Genomic DNA, 24,121 nt, shown 5'->3' on the forward strand with positions numbered 1-24,121 from the left:
AACCCTATATTACACTTTTTGTTTTGGTCCGGCCCTTATGTAAATGCTTTTTATGTAGTCGGTAAAGAGACAGTTTTTTTTAACTATTTTGATATACTATCATCAATTGATCTTATCAGCTAGACACTATAAAGGATTAAGGCATAGCAAAACAGAAACAAGTTGCAAAAATGTTTTGAAAATATTTTAATCCAAGGAAGAAATAGAGAATGTTGACAGAGAGGTCTACTAATTTAAAGACAAGAAAATTCCAGAAATAATATAAAGAAAAGGTCCTGCTTCTTATCTTCTCACTGCTGTGCATCTGTTGATTTGTGAAGCAGACCGAGCGCAGAAGAAGATTCATCATTTTTCAGAGTCGGGTCCATGTCCCATGTTCGCAGAAAAGCCATAAGGATCATCACTAGCAGCAGAGAAGTCAAAGTGGCCTTGATTATACAGATAGGAGCTTCTCGAGTCATTCCCAGTTTGAGGATTTAATGGAGCAGTCAGAGGTAATGGAGCAGTGAGGTCTTGTAGCTCTAAGTATAACTCTGAGTTTTCAACTGGGTCGTATGAGGACGTCCTTGGCATGTTGTTATACATATTGCCCAAGTCTGGTAATCCGTTGAAAATGCCTTCAAAACAAACCGGAGCTGAGACACCGGGATCATGTATTGCCTGTTGAATTATAAACTATGAGATACACAGACATACAAAACAGTAGAAGCAATAATTAATTTGGAAGAAAAAGGTTGAGGAATACATCAAGGAAGCTTTACTAATGGTTACCACTTACTACGTTCCACTGCCATTAAATTACTTAGTGCCTTCAAATCAGCCTTACTACTTACTAGCTTAAGATCAGGCAGTGACACCGGCTTGTTATCATTACACTAAGCCAAGGAAAGTATGCCAAAAACCTACCTCATTATTGGTGAACCCCAAGAATTCTTCGTCATCATCAAATAGATCCAACATTGCATATAAGTCATCATTGTTGTTGTTGGGGGTCTGAAGGGTCTCTGCCAGAGGTGCAGCAGACATAGGAGTGTTAGTTGCATCACTTGGATCTGGAAGTTTGCTGGTGGTATTAGTTGTAGTTGGTAGGAAATCGGAGACACACGATTCTGATATCATGCCACCGAAACAATCTTTATTGGAGTCATCTGCGGCAGTCACAGCCAGACTGGTTTCTTTGCTAGGCTCATGAAAGATTGTGGGATTGCTAGTGGTAGGAACATCAGTACGTTCTTCTTCATCACTCCAGTCCTCTTCCCTAAAAGGAGCTCCATATTGAGCTCCATTTCTAGGTCCTGGTCCATCTTTTTTAAACAGAACGCACACCACATAAGTATCCTGCAGGTCAAAACATAATGGTAAGTAAAGAAAGAGTGATATAAGCTTACATGACATGGATGATAACTGATAAATAATCAACTATAAAACTAAAGAAACAAGCAGAAAACAATATAAGTGCAGGAAGGGAAAAGTTGCAGGTAGGATAAGTGAGTTATAGGTTCGATGAAATCAACAGCCACACATCAACCCGAACACAGTATCAAAGCAGCTAAAGAACAAAGAAAATAACAAGTGATCATTATTAAGTACTGAAACCTAAACGACAGTTCAAGTTGAAATCATATTGCCATAGTTAATTAGTATATCTTACCTGAGGAACATTCATCTGCGTCAGTACCTTGTCTTCAAGCCTGTATTCATGCATAACCCAATCAGTCCGCTCCCCACGAGGGGACTTACCAAAGTGATAAACCAGAGTTTTAATCTTCCCCACAACTTCAGAATTGCACAGAACTGGCCTCTCCTTCCCTGTGGTCTTCCAGTAACCACACTCAGTTGCACGGTTTGCCCTAACCCCACTAGCATACTTCTTTTCCCTCGGGCAGAAGAAGTGCCACTTAAGATCCCCACCTTTTATAAAAGACATATCTGCAAGGACAAAGACTCCCAAGTTAGAGAAATTAGATGGAGATCCGAAAACATGAAATATTTCAGTAACAGACCAAGAATGTTTTAATAAAATGAATACCAGGTAAATCAGGGGGCTCAAACTTGTAAATGTCAACTTCAGCAATAGCATCGACAATGAGCTTTTTCCCCAGTATTTTCCTCTTCAAGTAATATCTCACGAGTTCAACATCAGTCGGATGGAATCGAAATCCAGGAGCCAGCTGAGTTTTCCCCATTGGCGATTCCAAAGGGGAAAACTTTGCACAATCTTCCGTAAACTCCTCACCAGTAAAGTGAGAGTTTTGCAGAGAAAACTTAGTCTTCAAGTTCGCAGTAAACAGGACCAACACAAGCGAATGGTTTGTTATCAAACTAGACAGAAAAAAGCCGAAAAGCAGGGAAGAAGAGAGAAGAAAAGAGAGAGAGAAGTAAAAGAGGTGAGACAGGTCAAGTCCAGTGCCTGAACAGGATTATCTGAAAACACCACAACCTCCCCCTGCTCATATAACCACAGTCACACCAAAGAAAAGATGGATTCTTCTTGCAGAGATCAACAGACATCTGGTACGTAAATCCTGTTATTGAGACATAGACACCCAAAAAAAAAAAGGATTTGAACCACACCCCAACTAGAAAACAAAATACACAGTAGATATCAAGAGACAACTCATCGACTACTCTTAAGTATCAAATCATCCTAAAGACATAATTTTTCAGGGGTCTAGCTTAGACGATGTAAAACCCTAAAAATGAATCCAAAAAAATTGACTTGAGTATCAAATCAGACCAGAAAACAAACGAATAGAATCAAAGGAGACAGAGGAACCCATTTCAGGAATTGAAAAAAGCAAACGACAACGACGACTAGATCGGGAAATCAGAGCGGAATCACAAAATCAACATGGACGAAAACTAGAATCAGAGAGTAAAATCGTACCCGGAGAGAGACAGAGAGAGAGAGAGAAGAAAAAACTCGACGGTGGAAAGGACGATCGGCGTAAGAGGGGGAGGCGAGCGAGAGAATGGCGTGAAGGATAAGCCAGGAACTGGGTCAAGGGGTTGTGGAATTAGGGTTTATATAGGATGCAGCTCCAAACCTTACGCGTTTGATACTGATACAGTGGCGGGCCCATTTCAACCAAAAAGCCTACTAAAACACTGTAATTGTTTTAATCGATGCAGCCCTGTTTACATTTTTCTGGCTTTTCACTCAAGTTTTTTAACCAAACTATTAACTCAAATTCTTACAAAAAGTAATAAAAAAAAAAAACACAAAATATGTGAATACAATAAGTTGTTTTTTTCCGTTTAAAGGAAAAGAGCATCCACAAATTTTAAAGAAGGCACTGACGAGAGAGTGAGACGAAGAAGAACCTTAGAATTGTCACTTAAGTGAAAATAATATATAAATTATTATTACAAAATTCACAACTACTTTGGATGGTTATTCTCAGTGATCACAAACACAAATACATTTAAAAAGGGAAAAAGAAACAATTGTTTCATCTAAAAGGTTTATTAAGAAGATGAATTAATTGTTGGCTTTGCCATGATTCTTTTATAGATTAGGATGATAGTAAAAATCAAACTCTGCAACAAACTACATCTTATGTACAAAAGTGTTTTTTGGTCATACAATGTCTCTCTCTCTCTCTCTCTGTCGTGTACGTAATTTTAATTTCCTCAAGAGCTCTCGGGAGCTCGAATGTCTCTGATACTATATTTGTGAAAAGAGTTCGTCGCATGCAATGGAACATGGAGAACAACACAACCATAGTCCATAGTGGTATACCTGTTTTAGTCTCTGATCAGGTTGATTCACTGATCATATCTCAAACTTTTGTACAAAACATCACAATATTCCATTCAACACTCTTTGGTAGTAATCGTATTGTCGGGTTCGCCAAGCATCTAAGCTGCTGCTGATTAGAGAGAGCACTAGAGACACGCATTGCTGGTTATGACAAAAGGAAACAGTTGTGATTGGAGGCATAATCCTATCAACGATGCTGGAATTGGTAGAATTCAAGATGAGACATGTAATGTACCTCTTCGGTTAAACTTAGATGGAACCTTTTTCTTAGATTCTGAATGGTGCGTGGACCACCTTTGAAGCAAGGAAAACCCGAATCCTGATGAAGCAAGAAACGGCAAATTATTCAGCCGCGAAATGATTTTGTTTCCTTTATTAACTCACAATACCTCTCCCGCTTTTTAGATGCTTTTCGTCAGAAGGCTATCAATAAGCAAATATTGACTCGGATCATAATACCTGCAACATTTCGACGAGAAGAATAATCCGTTCTGCATGCTTTCGACATGTTAGGAATCCTTGGATGCATAGCACCTAAACCAGTTGACAATTGGAGGTTCTACTTAATAGCTACACACAGTTGGCGTAAACTAGAGTCTTTAAGTGACTTGGAGGGGTACCTTGAAATAGTCAAAGAACTCACTCGGAACCCCCTCGGCATCAGAATCCATGACCTAGGCGTTTCGAAGTAAATAGTTAAGCTAAAGTAATTTTCAATGCTTCGGCGAGGCAAGAATATTGATTAAAACATGCGTCTTACCTCAAGAAGTTCCCTAGTGAGCTTAAATGGGGCACTCTCGAAGTTCACGCCACCAGGAGAATTTGAAAGCATAAAGCCAAAATCAATGTGTATAATGTGACCTTCTTCATCCATCAGAAGGTTTCCATTATGACGGTCTTTTATCTGAGCGAAAAAACAGTTAGAAATGGACATCATGAGGCATACAACTAACAGCAACCATCATGGAACTTATGTACACCATCATGAGTAACAAATTCATAGATTTTTGTAGTTCTTGTTTCAAAGCACTTATGTGCCTACACATATGAATACAGTATCCTGAGAAAGGTAGTTATTAAAGACAGTCTACCTGCAGAAGGTAACAGACCAAAGAATATCCAGCCATGCTCTCAACAAAATTTCTCTGCAAAAGAAGATAATTGGAAAAGTTATACACAGAGTGACACTAAACATAAATTGCTATTACAGACACAGTTTCAATTGATGCATGGAGAAGACTTTAATGCAGCCTATTTTCATATGATAAACCATATTTGTAAACTTTATGAAAATCCTTCTGCATATAAGGGGAATAAAAATAGTTTACGACCTATCATGCTCTATATTTCTCTTTCTCAGAAAAGGCTTCCGTTTGAAAGAATGAAATTGGGTCCTCCACTGCACAATTTTGTAGAGAGAATAATTTTTTTTTTATATAACACACATCTCAATTGAACAACAGCATGCTTTAGTGACTGAAGTCAATAAAGTTCCTGGAAAAAAAAACCAACTCGATGGTGGACTTGAATCATAAAACCATAAAATGTACCTGAAGAGTACATTACCTGAGCAAGCTTAAAACTAGGAGAGTTCTCTTTAAACTTGGCATAAAAAAAATCACGCAAGCTTGTGATGTTAGGGTATCTACTTTTAATAGAATGAATAGAAGCCTGCAGGAGAAGAAGGTGATACAAATAACATGAGCTTTAAAACAAGATTGGTAGCAGGATACCAAATAAAGTAGCATATTTACCGTATCTGGAATTGTTTCTATAAGGGCTGTGTATGAAGATGTAACCAAGACTTCATAAGGACGTAGCCAGAGAGGGAGACCTGCTTCCTGAAATATATCTAGCACATGAAAGACCGTTACTGTTTACGTACATTATAAGGCAGAAATTTGTGTGCACATGCTTATATACGATGACAGGATAGAAAAATAGAAAGAGAATGATATAAAAACACAGCTTGTATGAACTTAACAGGCACATCGTAAATTAAAGAAAAATATCACCCACCAAAAAAATGAGATATGAGTTGCACCGCAAGATGTTCCTGCCGACAGTCATCACCACTCTTCACAATGATCTACAAAGATCTAGAGCCAGTTAACATCAAGACGCAGAAAAAAATGGGACAACAAAGAATGACACAATTTCGTTGAGTTTTTTAAGATGGTGTATAACAGTATTATAAGCAATCCAAATTCCTAGACAAAAAATTTCAATGTCAACAAGTATAACCAAATTTACATGCAGCTGGAAAGAAACTGTAAGCAGAAGCTTATCAAAAGCAGAGCCCCTCACTGAATTATCAAAAGATACAAAGCATCAATATTTGCTTGATGTCTAAATTTTGCAGTTTCACACAAGAAAAAAGCTATACAAAGGACCTAATTCGCATAAGAAAACTTTACATGTATTTTCATTTATTGATGAAATTTAAACTTTGAGATACACATAACAGTGTTTCTGACAAAACAAGAAAACCAGAAATCTTGAGTTCTTTTCAAAACCATTATCTACTTTATCGTTACACAAGAATATCAAATATACTCTATAAGGAAACGCCAGCGAAAGATAAGTAGAATTGCTTTATCCAGTACTTACAGAACGCAAGTCCCAACCCGGTAGGCTTCCATATATTGAATCGTTACGAATTCTTAGTCGCTTCCCCTCCCAAAATTCACCAGATAAGGCATCACCTGCTTTCAGCATTCCACCATTGGCCTGGTGAGCCACAAAAGAAAGGTTCAACACCTAGAAGACAAAACAACTAAAGGAATAACGTTATTCTTAAATCAACATGCAATCACCATTGACCGTGCATCTGATGAATCCTGACCAGCCCCTTTGAGAGGAAGACCAGGAGGTGCCTCCCCCTTTGCTGCAGCAGCCTGAACAAGTGAACATAGGCAGTTCATTAAGAAAAATGACATTGAGCAGATAACATGTACGTTTACAGCTGATACTGCTCATCCAAAGTTAGATGCATCTTTAGGTGAATAATCTATATGGTACAGTACTACACTAGGAATCACATAATAAGTGAAGCAGAAAAACTACTCGATGAGTATGCTGTTTCCAATAACCCAAAAGAGAAATGGAACAGTAGTCAAATTTCACTAGAGCTAAAACAGTACAAGTTTCTTATCCAAGAAATACTCACCCTTACTTCCTCGTAGGCAACAATACTTGGAACACGACGATGTTCCTTTCGACGTGGGGGACCTGGATCGGCAATGCTTTCCATTCTAAGACCTGGATCAGCCGTAAGCACCACCCGAACCCACTCAAGATCACTGTCCAATCCAGTCCTCAGAACACCAGTCACACCACTATGCTTCTCCACCGAGAGATTTGCACTCACAAGTTTTACCTCAGACTTATGAGTCATTGCTTCATCAATTGCTTGAACAGTTGAAAGTGACATTCGGTCTGAACTGTTACGGTAAACCTCCTGAGCAGTCGATAATGGATAAGCCCATGGAGGTGGTTTTTGCAAGAATGCATCCCCATTTGCCAATGGAATGCCTCCTTTAGAAAGCTTAAGGGAATTAGATGCGTCTTTTGCACCACTACAAAAGTTTCAGAAGATGAAAGAACAATGAGAAAGGGTTTTTAGAAAAACATAGAATAATAAGAAAGTGAATTCTGAATATATTAGAAGAAAAATAGTAGATTAAACAAACTTCTGAGTTTTATATTTACCTAGGTGTTTCCGCTTTCAAAACTTCCACGCATATCATATAAGGCACCTTTTCCCTAGAATTCAAAAGAGTAGACTCTTCTTCAGGAATATTAATGACACGATAAACCCCTCTCCCCATTGGAAAACAAATTCCTGGAATGTTATTGAAAATATTATCAATGTCTGATATTGAATCATCTACCGCAGTAAAATAAACATAAACAGCGTAAAAAGTAACCGCTCAAAAATGACTTCAGTGCAAGAGATGAGTTTAAATGCCAGATGGACTGGAGCACTAGCTCTCATGTGAGTTCACAACTGTAAAAGAAAATCCTAAGATATAATTTAATAAAATACCTCCAGTAGTTTCAGCTTCAGCCAAATGGGAATTGATCTCTGCAAGGGACTAAAACCAAACAAAAGACACATAGAAACTTAATTAAAAAGAAAGAAAAAAAAAAAAAAAAAATATCTGCAATATAACCATCAAAATATAGAAAGGTAGGGATTAAAGGATCACCTCACGAAGAGCAGTCTTCCGATCTTCAGTGGGAAAAATATCTACTAAATCATACGACGTTTCACATAATGCATGTACAAACTCCAAAGACTTGTGGTAAGCCCCTTTCCTGAACTGTGCTGCAGTATAATTTGGCAGTGGGGGCTTTTGAGATGGAGTATCATTTCGCTGTTTAGGTGAACCTGGACACTTCTGCAAAGATCAGAAAATTAATGGCAGCCTGCAAATCCAGCAGACCAGCACATATAATGAATGGCAGGCATACTACCTTTTTCCGCCAACTATTCATTAAAATCCATTAAAATGAGAGAAGATTGACATGATCTGAGAACATCAGCGCTCTTGACTTATTTGCCACCATATACAATCATTCTATGAGGTTATACTACCAAGTAACACAAGCACAACTTTTTCCAATAGTCTAATATGTAAAGCTGATATATCATATTATCCTAGAAAGAAATCTGACCTGATCTAAGAAGTACAGATGAAACCTAAAATTTGAAATATATGTGGAATAACAAAAGATCAAGTCATAAGAACAAACCTCCAGATATTTCTTTGAACCGAAAAGTTCAGAATCTTCAACAGACCGGTCACGATCTCTGAACAATTTGCGGAAAAAGTTTTCTGTCCCCGGACTGCTTTCAACTATACCGTCATTGCTGCTATTTTCATTTGCTGAAGTAGTTTTTATGTCTTCTGGAGGTTTACGGAACAAATTTTTGAACAGTGAGAATTCTGAAGATTCATCATCCTCGTTTTCATCCCCATCATCGGCTTTGCTAGTGTCTTGTGTGTCTTCAAACTTCTCCTTAAAGAATTTTTTGAAAAAACCCTCACTTCCATTATCTTCACCAGATTTATCATCAGTATGCACAATTTCATCTGTCTCATTCCTCTCATTATCAATTTTTTTGTCATCAAACTTTTCAAAGAAAAGTTTTTTGAGAAACCCATCTTTTTCCTCATCATCCACTGCGTGAGAAACTCTATCATCCTCATTCTTGCTCTCGCGGAATAGTTTCTTGAAGAACCCTTCTGAGTTTGCATTTGGTTCCTCGTCTTCATTTTTATTCTCGCGCAATAACTTCTTGAAGAAACTTTCCGAGGTTGCACTCAATTCCTCTTCATCTCCTTTCTTATCTCGTAACAATCTCTTAAAGAATCCATCTGCACTAGATGTCAATTCCTCATCATCTCCTTTACCACTCAAAATCCTCTTGAAGAACCCCTCGGTGTTGTTTGGTATCTCCTCCACTTCTGATTTATTTTCCTTTAAAAGTCGCTTAAAGAACCCCTCTGAGTTTGACACTTGTTCATCGTCCTCACCTCTGCTGTCCCTCATGAGTCTCTTGAAGAATCCTTCCTTTTCACTTTCCTCATCACCTTTGTCGGCTGACTTCCTAAATAATATAGCATCTCTAACTTTAGGACTTGGGATTAGCCTCTTAAAAATCTTATTGTCGTCCTCAGATAACTGACTACCACCATCCTGCAAGTTGCTCCCTGAGGAAGGTGAGAATAACAAAGACTTCTGGGTGGGAGGAGATAAATTCAATGAGAAGAACTTGTGTTTCGAAGACAGAAATTTATTAAGGACCGGATTCTTGCTCCCAGGAGTTGAAGGCTCGTTCTGTGGCCGCATAAGAGTAGACCACTGACCCATCAGAGTAGCTGCAGTTTGGCACTTCTCTTGAATCTTACCGATGCCTTCATTATCATCGGAATCCTCAAGTTCAGCCAACAAAAACCAATGCACTTTCAGAGCTATTTTAAGTGACTTTCCACAGATATCTATCACAAACTTATCAAGAGAAGGACTCGGTTTGTGCACCATCAGGTAGCAGATCTGGAACAGATAGCTCTCAATACCGGATAAAGGAAGCGTATACATCCTATTGCATAAGTAATCCCTGACACCAGAATGCTGGTGCTTGTACAAATAACTGACTGCAATCCACTCACAGAAGAAGGAAGAGTCAAAAAAGCGGATAAGCCACCCGTTTGAACCAGAGTCTCCGATGAGGTTACTGGGGGGAGTAATCTCACGGGGAGAGTCAGCTGATTCACCTCGAACCAGTGAAAGAAACTGTGCCATCTGCATTTTCTGATGATCAGCCTAGATAAAGAGATTCTAGCTCACAGACTCAAATCATCCCAAACAGAGAAGTAGATCGTGGAGTTTCTCTACAGAAGATCAATTACATAACCCTATGTACTAAACCTTCACTCGAAACCCGAATCTCATATACTAAAATCGAAATTCGAATCCACGATCGATAGAAGTGGGACTTGACAATGCTACAAAACACAGCTTCTCCTAACTAGCAAACCCCAAAATGTCCAAGCACAAACCAAATGATTCATAGTCTCCAAGTCAATCAAAACCGGTAATGACGGAGAATTTTACTCCGAAACGAGACAAAACTCAGGGAGAGGAGAAAGAGAGAACCCAGTGATTAACTTCTCGAAAGCAATCCCATTATGAGTTGCAAGCTTAAGAAACTTCAAAATGTAGAGTTGAAAGCAGCAAAGTTCAATCGCCGTCGTCTCCGCCGTCTCAGCCCTTGTCTGAGGCTATAGCACAAGAGAGAGAGGAGAGAGAAGAAGTAAATTATTTGTTGACAGTAGTATTTAATTTTTTTTTTTTTTATTGATGTTGATGTTGAAATCGAATGATGGGATCTAACGTGCGCTGTAAAACCACGCAAGAGCTGCTGAATCAAATCTTCTTTCGTAGCAATTTCGTTTCGTTTTCCCTCCATTTATTGAGATTTTCACATGGATGGCTGGATTGGCCGATTTGAATTTTGAATTTAAATACCACCATATAACAAATTCGTCAAAATGTAGCTAGCTTTAACAACTAAACTATTCTCCATTCAAAAATAAAATCATGGGACTACCAACTAATTCAAAAATTAATTTATAGTATGGCAAAAAAAAAAAAAAAAGATAATCATTAACTTTAATTAGTAAGCTTGGAAGAGAGGTGTAATCATAGAAAATCAAATTAAATAAGAAACGATACAATTGTATTGATGTGATTGAAAAAAACTACAAAACTGCATGATTATCAAATCGCACCAATCAAAAGATTCAAAACTGGTGTTTATTAAATAGAGACAGGAGCCAAATTTAACAAGAAGGCAGATCACGAGGAGGCTTGACCATTCGAGATGATTTCGTTGGTCCATCTTTCACTATGAACACTGCGTTCATACCCCATGTGGCATGTCTCTCTATATGGCAATGCAACAGCCACACCCCTAATTACATTAACCAAACATTGTCAACAACAAAAAAACTACTATTATAAATCTGAATAATTTTAATTTTCCTAAGCTATTTCATTTAAAAAAGAAAATTAAAATCTTCAAAACTTTGTTCGGCATAAGCGTACCAATTATGTTATAAGACCATCATTATTGTTGATCTTTTAACAAATCTTAGAACTAACCATCAATAATGATGCTCTAACCATCTAGTATGGCGGTCCAGCCGTTACGGGGAGTAGTCACTGACCTGGATTATTAGCTACGAATCTGATGGCGGTCCAGCCGTTACGGGGAACACCGACGGTAGTCTCCTCCGGTGGATCAACGAGGTTATACTTCAACGGATCTTTCCGGCTATCAAAATTCCCAAAACCCGAACCCACTACGTAGAAGCTATACCCATGGAGATGGAACGGGTGATTATCTGAAGCCAACACGTTCGTCCCCTGTAACACCAGCTCAACGCTCGTTTTGAAATCAAGAACCACCACTTTTGTCCCGAACCTCGTCGGAAACGGAAGATTCTCACCGGTGTAATTAAATACCGTCGGTGGATTTCTCGGGAAATCCTCCTGGAAAACTCCTCCGATGTGGCGATAATAAGCTCGGAGAATGTCTAACGATGGGTTCACGAAGCTGATGTTGTTGACGCTCGACGAGAATCTCTTCCCGAAAGGACCGCTGCATGGGTTATTGTCGGAGCAGTTCATCAAGTTTACGGAGATGGCGTAAAGAAGACGTGTGTCGATTTTAACCGGGACATCAACCGGACGGTTACTGGATCGAGGACTTCTGAATTGGCTAGTGAACCGGGTAGATGCCTCGGTACGATTGTAAGGAGGCAGGTAGGGCAAAACCGGTTGGTTTCGGTTTAAAGAAACGCCTTTGTATTGTAAGATGGCTGTGGTGGTGGTTTTGTCAAAACCCGCACCAAAGGCGGAGGAGTAAGCTCGAGCCGCTACAAAGTAACGACTGGAACGCTGGTTTGCGTGGAGGAGGACGTCCATGGATTGTCCCGGAGTGATCATTAGGTAGTTAGATTTGAACTGTTTTAAGTAGCGACCGTCTTTGGCAACAACGGTTAAGGTGTGGTTTGCTATTGCAAAGAAGAGTTCTTCGTCCATCACGGCATTGATTATCCGGAGAAGGTATCGACGGCCACGCACCACCGTTATTGTGAATGTATCTGTTTCGGAATAATGAAGACAAATATGAAAACTTTGATTGATAACCTCTTCGTGATGAAACTAGGAAGTGACTTACCCGGTTTAGAGCAGGGGTAGAGATAACCGGGTTGTCCGTTTATGGTGTATGCGTCAGAGATGGCCGGTTCACCTCCGGTTTTATTAGCGTTTCCTGGTATATCCATTATGTTTTTCTTAGTCCACCATTCACCTGTCAATTGTCACGTAACGTTACACACCATAACATTAATCCGAGATAAGTTTTTTTCTTCGTAACGCAATCATGCATATCCACAAAAAATGATATATATAATGTGTGTGAGTGTACCTAAAATGAGAGGGATTTCACGGTGAGGCTTAGGAAAAGGATAAGGTGAGCCACGTTTGGGATAGATAATAAACGCTCCATGGACGGTGGCACGTGCCCATTGGCTATGTGCGTGCCACCAGATCGTTCCTTCTTCGACCGTAAGATCAATTCTATATACATAGCTCTCTCCCGGTCGGATCGGACATTGAGTCACATATTCTGGTCCGTCCGACCATGGATTCCTGAGTTGTCTTGCTCCGTGCCTAAAATGTTAAAACACTTAGCTAGCTAGTCAATACGAGTCCAACTTGTGAATTGTGTGATCAACAAGAGTGTTTACCAATGGAGGGTGATATTGTAATTTGCGTTGTTGACGACATTGACTACGAGCTTGTCTCCACGATAGGCTTTCAACGTCGGTCCGGGGAATTCTCCGTTCACCGTCAAAATCTTTTTGGTATTACAAAGTCGAGTGTACGCTTTTGACTTTATCTGTATAGAAAAAAACAAAAAAAAAGAAATCGATGGTTTAATCAGTGTTTTTTAAAATCCATTCTCTCTCTCTCTCTTGATATTTGTCAAAACCATAATTGTGTTTTTATTACAATACCGCGAAAGTGTGGTGGTGAATCTTGGCTTCGGCGATTTGATACGTAAGAAGAACAACGAGAAAGAATATAGTCTCTAGTGTGTTTGGAATGTTGAGCTTGAACTCCATGGTTGTTCTTGTGAACGTGAAATCTCAGATTTTGCCTATATCTTGTATTTTACAATTTTTATAGACAAGTTTAAAGTCCTGACTAAAATTGGTATATTATCTATCTTTCTATCCATTAATGTGTGTGTTTTTTTCTTAATAACTTTTTTGGCAGTATTGTTCAAATTTTTTTATTGCTGAAACAGTTATTACATATATTGTTTTATATTGGTGTATCAAAATCATTATATTATTAGAAATAAATACCTAAATAAGGAATGGAATCAGTAAAGATTTTACACATTGACTAATAAGAAACTTCATACCATTTAAGTAGGCAATCATTTATAGGGAGCACATAACATAAAATAAAGTCTTTTAAATGGAACGTAGACCAAACCATTTTTTGTGATTTTGATACACCAATATAAAAGTGTATACAAATGTTTTCATTTTTTTTGCCTTATCTCTGCATGGATCGATTTAATTACATTTGATGAAGCTTCGAAATTGTTTTTTTTTTTTTCATAGCCACGTTTTGACATTTCCGTTTAATTACTAACACCCCAATGGCCTTAGTCTTATTCACATGCATGGAGAATTAGAGCATCTCCACTCCAGAAATTAGTAAGAATACTTAAAATTAAATGCATGATATAATTATTATTAAAAAAGAGAGAGAAATGAGAGAGTTGTCGGAAAGAGAGAGAAAAGTGAAAGAGCTGTTGAGTAAAAAAAAAAAAATGGAGAGAAATATTTTTTTCCTTTCTCTTTTTTTTCTTCAACCAATGGCGAAATGCCACGTTGCGTTGCTAGAGGGATCCTTCTGTTGCTTGAAGAAGCAACGTTCCTTCCTTTAATGGGCCCTATTTCTTCAATTTACATCAATGCTTGGCCCACTTTCTAGTTAAGTAACCCTTTAAAACTAACCAGTGGAGCTGGTCTGTCGCCACTGTTAACTTATTCTTTTCTTTTCATAATTAGATTTAGAGATTTGTTAGATGGTTTGGTGACTCATTGTGATTCAACAAAACAAAATATAGAAATAACCACCAGTCAACTCAAATAATAAAAAATTAGCAAGCAAAACACACATTAAAACCCAAGTCTTCATGAAAATATGATAAGTCTTAATGGAATTATGGAAACACCACAACTAAAAAATGCGCTAAGGTCTAATTCATGTAAAGGTAAAGGGATGATCTCTGGTTTTAGATATGAGAGAACAGTAAGAACAATGCGCCACTGATTACAAATGTCAAGCCAGAGATTGGGACCGAAGAGCCACGGTTCCCTTGAGAAGGGCTTGGAGCTGGAGCAGAGGTTGGTCCTGATCCTGATCGTGGTCCAGCAGCAGGAACTGGAGCTGTCACGAATACATAACAAGACAAGAGTCAAAAACACACGAAACCAAGTTTGACACAACTAGTCTTAGGTCTATCAGATCAAACTTAACGAAAAGAAGATTTTGACATAGCCCTGTAGCGTACAAGATCATGGCACATTACATTGGAATTGGAGATAACATCTATACAGGCTTAAGTATTACATTTAGTTTGTGATGGCATGGTTACATAAAACAATCACATGAATCGATATCCAAATCATCATCAGATTTTTATAATAATCGCTATTGACTTCTATAGTTCCCATAGTTCAATGTTATAACGTCAACTAAATCTTGATTCAAGAAAAAAAGTCCAAAGATTCATAGCATTAATAAATACAAAATCAGAAAATTCACAGATCCTTGTTTTTTTACAATTCTTTTCTTCAGAGATGGCAAAATAACAAATGAAAAATTGATTAAAAATGAAATCAGAAAAGAGAAAGACAGATACCTTGTGCATTAGGAGAAGGAGCAGGAGCAGACACTGCAAAATAAAATAAAAACTCTATAAATCAGATAATTATATATACTACAGAAGAAATCAAACCAAGATCTGATTTATCTGAAGGATCATACATAATCCAGGAAAAATCAAGAAGAAAGAGAGGATAAAGGAGAAATCTCACATTGACAAGATGAGACCGGAGGAGCATTAAGTTTACAGGCAACGGGAAGAGTAGAGGCTTTAGTAACGTTCAGTTTGATTCCCATGGCGCCACTGTTCTTCAACCCTTCACATAGACATGCAGCGTTCGTATCGAGAATTTTCTTGAGACCGGTGCAGCACGAACCAGTCGGTTCATTCACCGTACTCCCGATCGTCACAAAAGATAAACATCCCGCCATGTTTACTATCAGGGCAGAGCACTCCACTGCCGGTGCAAAGGTTCCGTGAACAGAAGTTGAGGAGACAGAGAGAAGGATAAGGAGAAGAGAGATCGTGGCGGAGAAGAAAGCCATTGTTTTGAGTGATCTGATAAGAATCGAAAGAGAGAAGCAATAAGATAAATTGTGGTGGAATGAGTGAAATGGCTCTGTTTATATATATTTAGGTCATGCGTAGGCTTCTCGTGTTTCCGTGTGTAACGCGTAATTGTGTGTGTAATTCTTCAATGTAGAGATCTTACCCATATTTAATTGATTTATATCCTTTAATAAAAGCTTTTTATTATTGAAATGAATTTTTTTTTGGTACCAAAATAATTTGCTTAGTGAGAAAGAATACAGCAAAAAAAAAAAAAAGAAGAAGAAGAAAAAAAAGGTTGAAAATAACAAACATTCCTTAAAGGAGGAGTTATATTCAAACTTAATGTTTTTTTATTCCATAACAGTATGTTGTGTATTTGTGTCAATGTTGATAAGGTTTTTGTAAACAAATATGTCAAGATTTTGTTTTTGACTATTGTGGGATTGTTGTAATCTTGTATGTATGAAGAAGACTAATTATTGGATGAAAAAAAAAAAAAGAAGACTAATTATTAAATTTATTTAATGTAGTATTAAAAAGTTTTGCCATTTTTGCATACAAATTATTCAATGGCTTAAGTTGGAGGAATTGGTTTAAACTTTAAATGTTGATAGTGGAAATCCAAATTTAACCAAAAGAACCGAGATATAACAAATTTTACAAAAATAATAAATTTAACCCTAAAAAACTAGACTTAACCGAAATTTCGGTTTTATTGCCAACTTTTTGACTGGACGACTGTCAAACCGAACCGAAGAACTTTGTTAGGTTATTCATAACTCGATTTAGAGCTTTGTTAGATCGTTGAACGACGTCTCATCGTGAACCAATGCAACAAAATATAGAAATAAGCACCAGTCAACTCAAAATAATAATAAAAAATCACCAAAGAAATCATCTTATTATATAAAGCCAAGTCTTCATTGAAACATAATAATACGGAATAAAGGTCTTTATTCAGGTAATTAAAGGGAATTAGGGATACACCACAACTAAAAATACGATAAGGTCCTTAATTATTCAGGTAATGGGATCTCGATCGATGGGGTTTTACATATGAGAGAACAATATGGTCAATGCGCCACTGATCACAAATGTCAAGCAAGAGATTGGGATCAACGAAGAGCCGTGGCTCGATTGAGAAGGGCTTGGAGCTGGAGCAGAGGTTGGTCCTGATCGTTGTCCCGCAGCAAGAACTGTAGATGTCACGAATACATAACAAGACAATGAGTCAAAAACACGAAACCAAGTTTCACACACCTTAAAATCCCTAAAAGAAATTAACTACACAGCTAGTCTTAATCAGGTCTATCAGATCAAACTAACGAACATGAGATTTTGACAAAGCCCTACTCATGTAGTTACAACAATCCTTAGTATTATACTATGTTGTACTAATGGTTACATGAGATAAGCACATGAAAACGAATTCAAAGAAGAAGGCCAAAGATTCAAAACATTAATAATTTCAGATTTTTCTTTGAGCAAAAAATCATATGTATAAAAACAAGAAAATCGTTATTTTTACAAAAAAAAAATTCTTTCCAGAAGGGAATATAACAGATATATAAGAAAATGATAAAGATGAAATCTACAACAGAAAGAAAATTACCTTGTGCAATGGGATTTGCAGGTGGAGTTGGAGTAGACACTACATTAAAACGAAAAACAAGAAAAAGACTTAGTAATTAGATAAATATATATGACTTCAGAAGAAATTAAAGCAAAATGATCTTATTTATTTTAATGTAAAATGCTTATAAATAAAGTCAACAAAGAGAAAGATATATACATTGTGCAATAGGATTTGCAGGTGGAGTTGGAGTAGACACTGCAATCCAAAAAAAAAACAAATTATTAACCAAGTAACTATATACAACTTAAGAAACTAAACAAAATTCAAAGTTATATCAATGAAAAATGATTAAGAATAAAGTCAACAATGAGAAAGATATATACATTGTGCAATAGGATTTGCAGGTGGAGTTGGAGTAGACACTGCAATCCAAAAAAAAAACAAATTATTAACCAAGTAACTATATACAACTTAAGAAACTAAACAAAATTCAAAGTTATATCAATGAAAAATGATTAAGAATAAAGTCAACAAAGAGAAAGATATATACATTGTGCAATAGGATTTGCAGGTGGAGTTGGAGTAGACACTGCAATCCAAAAAAAAAACAAATTATTAACCAAGTAACTATATACAACTTAAGAAACTAAACAAAATTCAAAGTTATATCAATGAAAAATGATTAAGAATAAAGTCAACAATGAGAAAGATATATACATTGTGCAATTGGATTTGCAGGTGGAGTTGGAGTAGACACTGCAACTCAGAACAACAAATCATTAATTAGAAAACTATGTACAACAATATATGAAATTAAACCAAAATCTACGTCATCTTAATGAAAATTGAAAATGAATAAGAATAAACACACAAAAAGACATATACATTGTGCAATAGGATTTGCGGGGGGAGTTGGAGTAGATACTGCAACTCAAGAAACAAATTCTTAATTAGATAATTATATAACTACAAATATAAGCAAAATCTAATTTATCTTAATGAAAAAATGATTAAGAAATAGATAAACAAAATGAAAACAAATCACATCGTGCAATAGGAATTGCTGGAGGAGTTGGAGTAGACACTACAACCAAAATAAAACAGAAAAATCTCTATTAGTTAAATGATAATATATAAATATGTAAAAAACTAAACAAAAGATTGATTTTAATGAAAAATTTATTAGAATAAATAAATAATGAAAGATACATATACATTGTGCAATAGGATTAGCCGGTGGAGTTGGAGTAGACACTACAACCAAAACAAAAACAGAAAAATTCTCTATTAATTAGATGATAATATATAAATATGTAAAACACTAAAAAAATTTGATTTCTCTGAATGAAAAATGATATAAAACATATACATTGTGCAATAGGATTTGCCGGTGGAGTTGGAGTGGACACTATAATCAAAATGAAATTAAAAAAAAGCTTTGTTAATTATATAATTATATATGATTAAAGAAGAAATTAAACAAAAGATTAAATTCTTTAGAAAATAATTAATATAAAAAGGAGAAAGACATATATACATTGCCTAATAGGATTTGCAGGTGGAGTTGGAGTAGACACTGCAACCAAAAAAAACAAATTATTAATTAGGTAACTATGTACAACAACATAAGATATTAAACCAAAATCTAAATTATCTCAATAAAAATGAAAATTGAAGTTAACAAAGAGAAAAACATATACATTGTGCAATAGGAATTGCTGGTGGAGTTGGAGTAGACACTGCAATCAAAACAAAAACACAAAACAACTCTATTAGTACAAAAAAATATTTTTAATGAAAAGTGATTAGAATAAATAAACACCAAAAAGACATATACATTGAGCAATAGGATTAGCCGGTGGAGTTGGAGTAGACACTGTAATCAAAATAAAATAAAAAATATTTTGTTAATTAGATAATTATATATAATTAAAGTATAAATTAAACCAAAAATTATTTTATCTAAACGAATAATGTTTAAAAATAAAAAGGAGAAAGACATGTACATTGTGTAACAGGATTTGCAGGTGGAGTTGGAGTAGACACTGTTACCCAAAAAAACAAATTATTAATTAGGTAACTATATACAACAACATAAGAAATTAAACCAAAACCTAAATTATTTCCATGAAAAATGAAAATGAAGTCAAGAAAGAGAAAAACATATACATTGTGCAATAGGATTTGCAGGTGGAGTTGGAGTAGACACTATAAAAGGAAAAAAAACTCTATTAGTTAGATAGTTATATTTACGAAAGCAAAAAATTAAACAAAAATCTGAATTATCTGAACGAAAAAATAATTTAAGAAAAAGCAAAGTGGAAGACATATACATTGTGCAATGGGATTTGCTGGTGGTGTTGGAGTAGACACTATATGAAAAAACTCTATTAGTTAGATAGTTATGTAAGAAAAAAAAATGAAAATTCTGAATTATCTTAATGAAAAAACAACTTAAGAAAAAAGCAAAGAGGGAGACATGTACACTGTGCAATAGGATTTGCTGGTGGTGTTGGAGTAGACACTACAACCAAATACATAAAAATATGAACAAATTAAATCAAAATGAAAAATGATTAAGAAAAAAAATAAACAACGACAAATACATTGTCCAATATGATTTGCAGTAGGAGTTGGAAATAAACGCTATAACTAAGAAAAAATAAGAAAATCTAATTGATCTTAATCAAATTATTTAAGAATAAAATTAACAAAGAGGAAGGCATATATACATTGTACACTAGGAATAGAAGTTGAGGAAACAGAAAGAACAAGGAGTAGAAGAGAGATCATGGCGGAGAAAAAAGCCATTGTTTGATTCTCTGTTTTAGTCTAACGATAAGATTGTGAAATTGTGGTAGAATGAATGAAATGGCTTTGGTTAAATATAGAGTAACTATTTTATGTACTCCTTATGTGTTTCCTTTTGTAACGCATAATCTTTTGGTTCTTTAATATAAGATCTTGCTTACATAATTTGATTTTTTATCCTTTAGTAGGAGGTTTTATTATTTAATATAAAATCATTTGCTTTGTTAGAAAGAAATACAGAAAAGATAAGAAAAGAAAGTAGAAAAGAAAACTCTAATTTCTTCTTAACATGCTTTCCTTTAATTGTAGGATTTTTTTTTTTTGTAATTATTACTTTTTGATTATATATTCCATATTAATGTGTGGTGTAACTTTGTCAACCATATATATAATAGTTGTAGGGAGTTCTCGAGAGCTTGACACGTCAGATACAGTTTGTTTTATGTAAAATAATGAAACCATGGATTAACTTCTATTAATCATAGAAAATTATTATATTACTTGATAATTGCATATATAAAATAGATAATTTAAATTTAATTATATTAAATTTTATAAAAGTATGCATAAAGATTAATATTAATTTAAGTTTATTCATTATTTGCTATTAAAATTTATTTCATCTTTTATTTTGTATAGTATAGATATACAGTATATAAGATTTGTTGCAATGAGTATTAAACAAGTTTATAACTTTATCTGCCAAGATTTTCTTTTTGATTATCTTGGGTTTATATGTAAAGAAGACTAAGGCCTTGAATGGTTGTTGATTTTGCTTTTAGTTTTTTTTTTCTTTCTCAAAAATCCACTTTATACCCAATTAATATTATGAGAAAATTGATTTTCCTAGAAATCAAAGAATCTAGACATTGATGGTTTTATGTCAATTTGCAAAGAAAATATAACATCCATGTTTACCAGTTTTCATTTTGTTAATGTGACTGTATTTATTTTTTCTATTTTTCATTTTTAAAAGTGTTTTTAACACAAAAGGTAGAAACCGTAAACCAAAGTTTAAGGCTATGAATGTTAAGGAGATTTTCAATGGTTTTTAGATTATAGATTTTAATTTTTAGTCTTTGGATTTTACATATAAAATAAAAATAAAAATAAAATTTACGTAGAAGAAATCTTAAAAACTATTAAAATTAGTTTGTTAACAAATTAGTAAAAACTCTTAGAATATGGATTCTTATATTTTAGGGAATCCACTTTTTTCAAAATCTTGAATGACCTTAAAATTAATTTTCTTAAAATCTAAAACCAAAAACCATTTTAAAAACCAAATCCATTCAAGGCCTTAAAACTAAACACCAAAAACTATAAGACATAGCCTAAATATTATTAGTTATAGACTGACTTATAGTGAACAAGTTAAGTCGGTTTGCATACAATTTAATTATTCTATGTCACAGTTTTCATTGTATTGGAGGGATTGGTTAAAACTTCAAATGTTTAACCGAGACGAAATTAATTGAGATATACCAAATTGAACCAAAATAACTCATATATACATACTATAGCTAGCTAACCCAAAAACACAACAGAATTACCCGAAACTTCGTTTTTTGTCTGAACGGACTGCTAAACCAAATTGAACCGGAATTTTGTTCGGTATTATTCGCATAAGTTTTCCTAAACCGAGGAACCAAATGTTTTGACCCGAACTAACCAAATGCCCAGTGCCCCTACCCTTAGTCGGAATGAAGTTTCAGTTTAAACAAAACTCTTTTTTTTTCTTTTTTTTTTTTTTTTTCTATCTCAATGTCAAAAGTCTAAACTATGTATTATATCCAAAAAGAAAGAGTGAAACAAAATTGATGTAACAAAAAAAAAAAAGGTAAGAAGTATCACATATTTTCGATATCTTTCAAGATCGAATCAATATCAGGAGTCAAAACTGCATGCTTGTACACATCTCCAACCAGACAACAGTTCTTCTGCTCTGTGTTAACCACCATCACATCTTGTGCAAACTCGCTCTTCAACCCAGGGCTTACCTATACACCCCAAGAATTAGACTTTTACGACGACTATAATGGTTTTACCTTTTCGAAACCAAAAATCATACCAAACTGATGCATGCTCGATTCTATTTTACTTATAAAACCAAAAACCTGTAAAACACAAAAGACAAGAACCTAACACCCCTACTAGATATTAGCCTAGTTTTATGCCCGGTAAAAAGGCAGGATGTAAAACGTAAAAGTAAAACAAAAGGGTACGAGAAATCACTCACATCAAAAAGCACTTCACCGAGTTTCATCTTGACAGCACCACTTTTGTAGACTAGTAGTTTGCCCATGAAACCTTCTGGCAAGGCTTTTAAATCCAGAGTCTTCTCAACAGGGCCTTTGATATTTGGCTTTGCTTCACGATTTTCTGTTGTTTCGGATGCCAAAGGAACAGAAGGTATCCTCATAAAAAACATTTTCTGTTCTCCACTATCTTCCTGCCAAAATGTAATCCACAGTTTGTAACTACAGAGTTTCTAGAGTTTGCATCGTGTGACTTTTGCTTCTCTAATTCTTATTTGAAATGTCACTAACCATTAGACCGAGATTAGCTGCTGTGTTAAGTGGATCTTCATTATTTCCCACAGGCTGCATAAACTCCTCTACGTCAAGAACCTCTGCAATAAGGAGCAACATTTCAAACCTAGGCTAATGGTAATCAACAATCTGTTTTCACAAAACTGTCTACTTTTACTTCTCAAGCCAATCAATATACATACCTGGATCGCCTGCGTATGGTCTTCTCAGTGGAAGTGTAATCGGGTAATAACTGTAATAATCCTGTGAGATAATCCAAGAATTAAAATTACGCATCAAAATCATCGAGATATAACTTTAGGGACAGGTTACTGTTGTACTGACCCATGGTTCTTTATACTCTATCTCCTGAGTAGAGGTTGAGCCATAAGCACCAGCTGCATAAGAAACATCATGTATTAAATGGGCTCTGATTATAACTACCAACGTTTTCTAAGAAATCATAATCAAGAAATCATACTTGATCCATTGAGATACTTATTTGATCTTGAAGAATTTACCACTCCCCCCATCCAAGCAACTTGAGAAGCAGGAACTGTAAAATTCATGCCAAAAACTCAATCAATGTTTTTAACAACTAGTAATAAAGCAAAACAGAGCAAGGTAATAGTCAAGTTTCCAAGTCAAAGATACTACCTTTCTTGTCCCCTTTTGGCTTGCGCAATGATCTTTCCTAAGACAAACAAAGAAAACTGAGAAAGTGAGAAGAAACAAAGAGTGAAACGCGAATTCACTCAAAAGATAAAAGCTTACTGTTACTCTGCGTAGCAATTCCATTGCTTGTGCACTATTACTATCATTCTCAACCACTTCACTGCATCCAGAATTCAAAATTTCAGAGACAAATTTACCAAAGGACACGTCTGTTTATATTAACCAGATCAGTCATCAGTGTAGCTTACGGTTTAACTTCCGGCTTTGGCACACGTTTTGGGGGAGCTTTTGGGGCAAATCTCATCTGCATAAGAACTCAAAAACGCAAATTAAGCAGAGCGAATATTTTATCTACTAACGATAGAAGGTAATGATGGTAGCAATCACAAACCTTCCGTGCTGGTGGCTTCTGCTCCATTGCAACTGAATTCAAAAACTTCCGACTACACAAAAAAGAGACCCAGAAAAATATTTAGTAACGTGTATTCAAATATCTTCAAATTCACAAAAAATTTAGAGAACTAAAAGAATCAGAACTGACCTGCGACTCCCAAGACTGATCGGTGATCGTTGAGTTCAGTGACGGCCAACAATAAGCTTGAGGAGGATGAAGGTGATCACCGGTTAAGAGATGCACACATAAATTAGGGATGTGTGAAACGGCGGCGTAACAGGTGAACCAGATTGAGAAAAAGTAAACCGGGTTATTTATGTGTGTAACAGAA

At 35.5% G+C, this 24,121-nt stretch overlaps 6 protein-coding genes across 25 annotated transcripts; all 6 read right to left on the minus strand.

The window, feature by feature from the left end:
- Positions 1-144: 144 nt before the first annotated feature.
- On the minus strand, positions 145-3,002 carry LOC17881281 (NAC domain-containing protein 82). Its single transcript, XM_006287843.2, has 5 exons — positions 2,888-3,002; positions 2,030-2,525; positions 1,652-1,929; positions 907-1,338; positions 145-660 (listed from the first exon to the last, which is right to left on the minus strand). The coding sequence occupies exons 2-5, from the start codon at positions 2,184-2,186 to the stop codon at positions 346-348; spliced, it is 1,182 nt and encodes a 393-aa protein (XP_006287905.1). The 5' UTR covers positions 2,187-2,525; positions 2,888-3,002; the 3' UTR covers positions 145-345.
- Positions 3,003-3,404: 402 nt separating this feature from the next.
- On the minus strand, positions 3,405-10,575 carry LOC17884230 (phosphatidylinositol 4-kinase beta 2). Of its 6 annotated transcripts, XM_006286880.2 has the most exons (16): positions 8,522-10,573; positions 7,975-8,166; positions 7,812-7,860; positions 7,475-7,607; positions 6,933-7,341; positions 6,580-6,660; positions 6,374-6,493; positions 5,783-5,852; positions 5,518-5,615; positions 5,330-5,434; positions 4,855-4,908; positions 4,524-4,667; positions 4,384-4,437; positions 4,223-4,297; positions 3,999-4,082; positions 3,405-3,904 (listed from the first exon to the last, which is right to left on the minus strand). In XM_006286880.2, the coding sequence occupies exons 1-16, from the start codon at positions 10,079-10,081 to the stop codon at positions 3,803-3,805; spliced, it is 3,330 nt and encodes a 1,109-aa protein (XP_006286942.1). In that variant the 5' UTR covers positions 10,082-10,573; the 3' UTR covers positions 3,405-3,802. The 6 variants fall into 6 exon arrangements, 3 of the variants coding, with proteins under 3 accessions (XP_006286942.1, XP_023636411.1, XP_023636412.1); XM_023780643.1 differs by lacking the exons at positions 3,405-3,904; positions 3,999-4,082; positions 4,223-4,297 and adding an exon at positions 4,117-4,222 and having other exon boundaries at positions 8,522-10,574; XM_023780644.1 differs by lacking the exons at positions 3,405-3,904; positions 3,999-4,082; positions 4,223-4,297; ... (1 more) ...; positions 4,524-4,667; positions 4,855-4,908 and adding an exon at positions 4,971-5,162 and having other exon boundaries at positions 5,314-5,434; positions 8,522-10,575.
- Positions 10,576-10,955: 380 nt separating this feature from the next.
- On the minus strand, positions 10,956-13,467 carry LOC17881385 (laccase-14). The gene is made up of 6 exons (XM_006287321.2): positions 13,360-13,467; positions 13,090-13,241; positions 12,768-13,012; positions 12,519-12,650; positions 11,503-12,441; positions 10,956-11,246 (listed from the first exon to the last, which is right to left on the minus strand). Exons 1-6 carry the CDS (start codon positions 13,465-13,467, stop codon positions 11,116-11,118), a joined length of 1,707 nt encoding a protein of 568 aa, XP_006287383.1. The 3' UTR covers positions 10,956-11,115.
- Positions 13,468-14,469: 1,002 nt separating this feature from the next.
- Positions 14,470-15,843, minus strand: LOC17882608 (non-specific lipid-transfer protein-like protein At5g64080). Its single transcript, XM_006288715.2, has 3 exons — positions 15,463-15,843; positions 15,288-15,320; positions 14,470-14,812 (listed from the first exon to the last, which is right to left on the minus strand). Exons 1-3 carry the CDS (start codon positions 15,794-15,796, stop codon positions 14,658-14,660), a joined length of 522 nt encoding a protein of 173 aa, XP_006288777.1. The 5' UTR covers positions 15,797-15,843; the 3' UTR covers positions 14,470-14,657.
- An 832-nt stretch (positions 15,844-16,675) lies between these two features.
- On the minus strand, positions 16,676-20,239 carry LOC111830066 (classical arabinogalactan protein 9-like). 15 transcript variants are annotated; one of them, XM_023780902.1, is made up of 18 exons: positions 20,112-20,233; positions 19,865-19,903; positions 19,713-19,751; positions 19,549-19,587; positions 19,386-19,424; positions 19,217-19,255; positions 19,080-19,118; positions 18,917-18,955; positions 18,749-18,787; positions 18,595-18,633; positions 18,425-18,463; positions 18,265-18,303; positions 18,097-18,135; positions 17,930-17,968; positions 17,763-17,801; positions 17,596-17,634; positions 17,416-17,454; positions 16,676-16,999 (listed from the first exon to the last, which is right to left on the minus strand). In XM_023780902.1, exons 1-18 carry the CDS (start codon positions 20,188-20,190, stop codon positions 16,854-16,856), a joined length of 849 nt encoding a protein of 282 aa, XP_023636670.1. In that variant the 5' UTR covers positions 20,191-20,233; the 3' UTR covers positions 16,676-16,853. The 15 variants fall into 15 exon arrangements, with proteins under 15 accessions (XP_023636670.1, XP_023636676.1, XP_023636674.1 ...); XM_023780908.1 differs by lacking the exon at positions 19,386-19,424 and having other exon boundaries at positions 20,112-20,237; XM_023780906.1 differs by lacking the exon at positions 19,713-19,751 and having other exon boundaries at positions 20,112-20,236.
- Positions 20,240-21,955: 1,716 nt separating this feature from the next.
- On the minus strand, positions 21,956-24,063 carry LOC17881550. The gene is made up of 11 exons (XM_006288382.2): positions 23,938-24,063; positions 23,788-23,839; positions 23,645-23,700; positions 23,496-23,556; positions 23,379-23,415; positions 23,203-23,277; positions 23,067-23,119; positions 22,925-22,985; positions 22,740-22,822; positions 22,430-22,642; positions 21,956-22,190 (listed from the first exon to the last, which is right to left on the minus strand). The coding sequence occupies exons 2-11, from the start codon at positions 23,812-23,814 to the stop codon at positions 22,041-22,043; spliced, it is 816 nt and encodes a 271-aa protein (XP_006288444.1). The 5' UTR covers positions 23,815-23,839; positions 23,938-24,063; the 3' UTR covers positions 21,956-22,040.
- Between the last annotated feature and the right edge of the window lie 58 nt (positions 24,064-24,121).

Source organism: Capsella rubella, unplaced genomic scaffold, assembly GCF_000375325.1.
Source record: "Capsella rubella cultivar Monte Gargano unplaced genomic scaffold, Caprub1_0 scaffold_6, whole genome shotgun sequence".
Lineage (NCBI taxonomy): Eukaryota > Viridiplantae > Streptophyta > Magnoliopsida > Brassicales > Brassicaceae > Capsella > Capsella rubella.

What these genes read in the sequence shown, in the direction of transcription:
- LOC17884230 (XM_006286880.2), bottom strand. Translation starts at nt 10,081, where the DNA reads ATGCAGATGGCACAGTTTCTTTCACTGGTTCGAGGTGAATCAGCTGAC. An exon ending in TTGAAAGCGGAAACACCTAG is followed by an intron (nt 7,342 to 7,474) that starts GTAAATATAAAA and finishes AAACTTTTGTAG; the next exon opens with TGGTGCAAAAGACGCATCTA. An exon ending in ACTCATATCTCATTTTTTTG is followed by an intron (nt 5,616 to 5,782) that starts GTGGGTGATATT and finishes TTCATGTGCTAG; the next exon opens with ATATATTTCAGGAAGCAGGT.
- LOC17882608 (XM_006288715.2), bottom strand. Translation starts at nt 15,796, where the DNA reads ATGGCTTTCTTCTCCGCCACGATCTCTCTTCTCCTTATCCTTCTCTCT. An exon ending in TCCGGTCTCATCTTGTCAAT is followed by an intron (nt 15,321 to 15,462) that starts GTGAGATTTCTC and finishes TTTATTTTGCAG; the next exon opens with TGTCTGCTCCTGCTCCTTCT. An exon ending in TCCTTCTCCTAATGCACAAG is followed by an intron (nt 14,813 to 15,287) that starts GTATCTGTCTTT and finishes TATTCGTGACAG; the next exon opens with CTCCAGTTCCTGCTGCTGGA.
- LOC17881550 (XM_006288382.2), bottom strand. Translation starts at nt 23,814, where the DNA reads ATGGAGCAGAAGCCACCAGCACGGAAG. An exon ending in TAAGTATCTCAATGGATCAA is followed by an intron (nt 23,120 to 23,202) that starts GTATGATTTCTT and finishes TTTCTTATGCAG; the next exon opens with CTGGTGCTTATGGCTCAACC. An exon ending in TCGGTGAAGTGCTTTTTGAT is followed by an intron (nt 22,191 to 22,429) that starts GTGAGTGATTTC and finishes TGGGGTGTATAG; the next exon opens with GTAAGCCCTGGGTTGAAGAG.
- LOC17881281 (XM_006287843.2), bottom strand. Translation starts at nt 2,186, where the DNA reads ATGGGGAAAACTCAGCTGGCTCCTGGATTTCGATTCCATCCGACTGAT. An exon ending in TGAGCCCCCTGATTTACCTG is followed by an intron (nt 1,930 to 2,029) that starts GTATTCATTTTA and finishes TTGTCCTTGCAG; the next exon opens with ATATGTCTTTTATAAAAGGT. An exon ending in TGGGGTTCACCAATAATGAG is followed by an intron (nt 661 to 906) that starts GTAGGTTTTTGG and finishes ATAATTCAACAG; the next exon opens with GCAATACATGATCCCGGTGT.
- LOC111830066 (XM_023780902.1), bottom strand. Translation starts at nt 20,190, where the DNA reads ATGGCTTTTTTCTCCGCCATGATCTCTCTTCTACTCCTTGTTCTTTCT. An exon ending in CGCAAATCCTATTGCACAAT is followed by an intron (nt 18,136 to 18,264) that starts GTATATGTCTTT and finishes TCTGAGTTGCAG; the next exon opens with TGTCTACTCCAACTCCACCT. An exon ending in TGCAAATCCTATTGCACAAT is followed by an intron (nt 17,455 to 17,595) that starts GTATATATCTTT and finishes GTTTTAATGTAG; the next exon opens with TGTCTACTCCAACTCCACCT.
- LOC17881385 (XM_006287321.2), bottom strand. Translation starts at nt 13,467, where the DNA reads ATGGAGTTCAAGCTCAACATTCCAAACACACTAGAGACTATATTCTTT. An exon ending in TTCACCACCACACTTTCGCG is followed by an intron (nt 13,242 to 13,359) that starts GTATTGTAATAA and finishes TTTTCTATACAG; the next exon opens with ATAAAGTCAAAAGCGTACAC. An exon ending in CTACCCCTGCTCTAAACCGG is followed by an intron (nt 12,442 to 12,518) that starts GTAAGTCACTTC and finishes ATTCCGAAACAG; the next exon opens with ATACATTCACAATAACGGTG.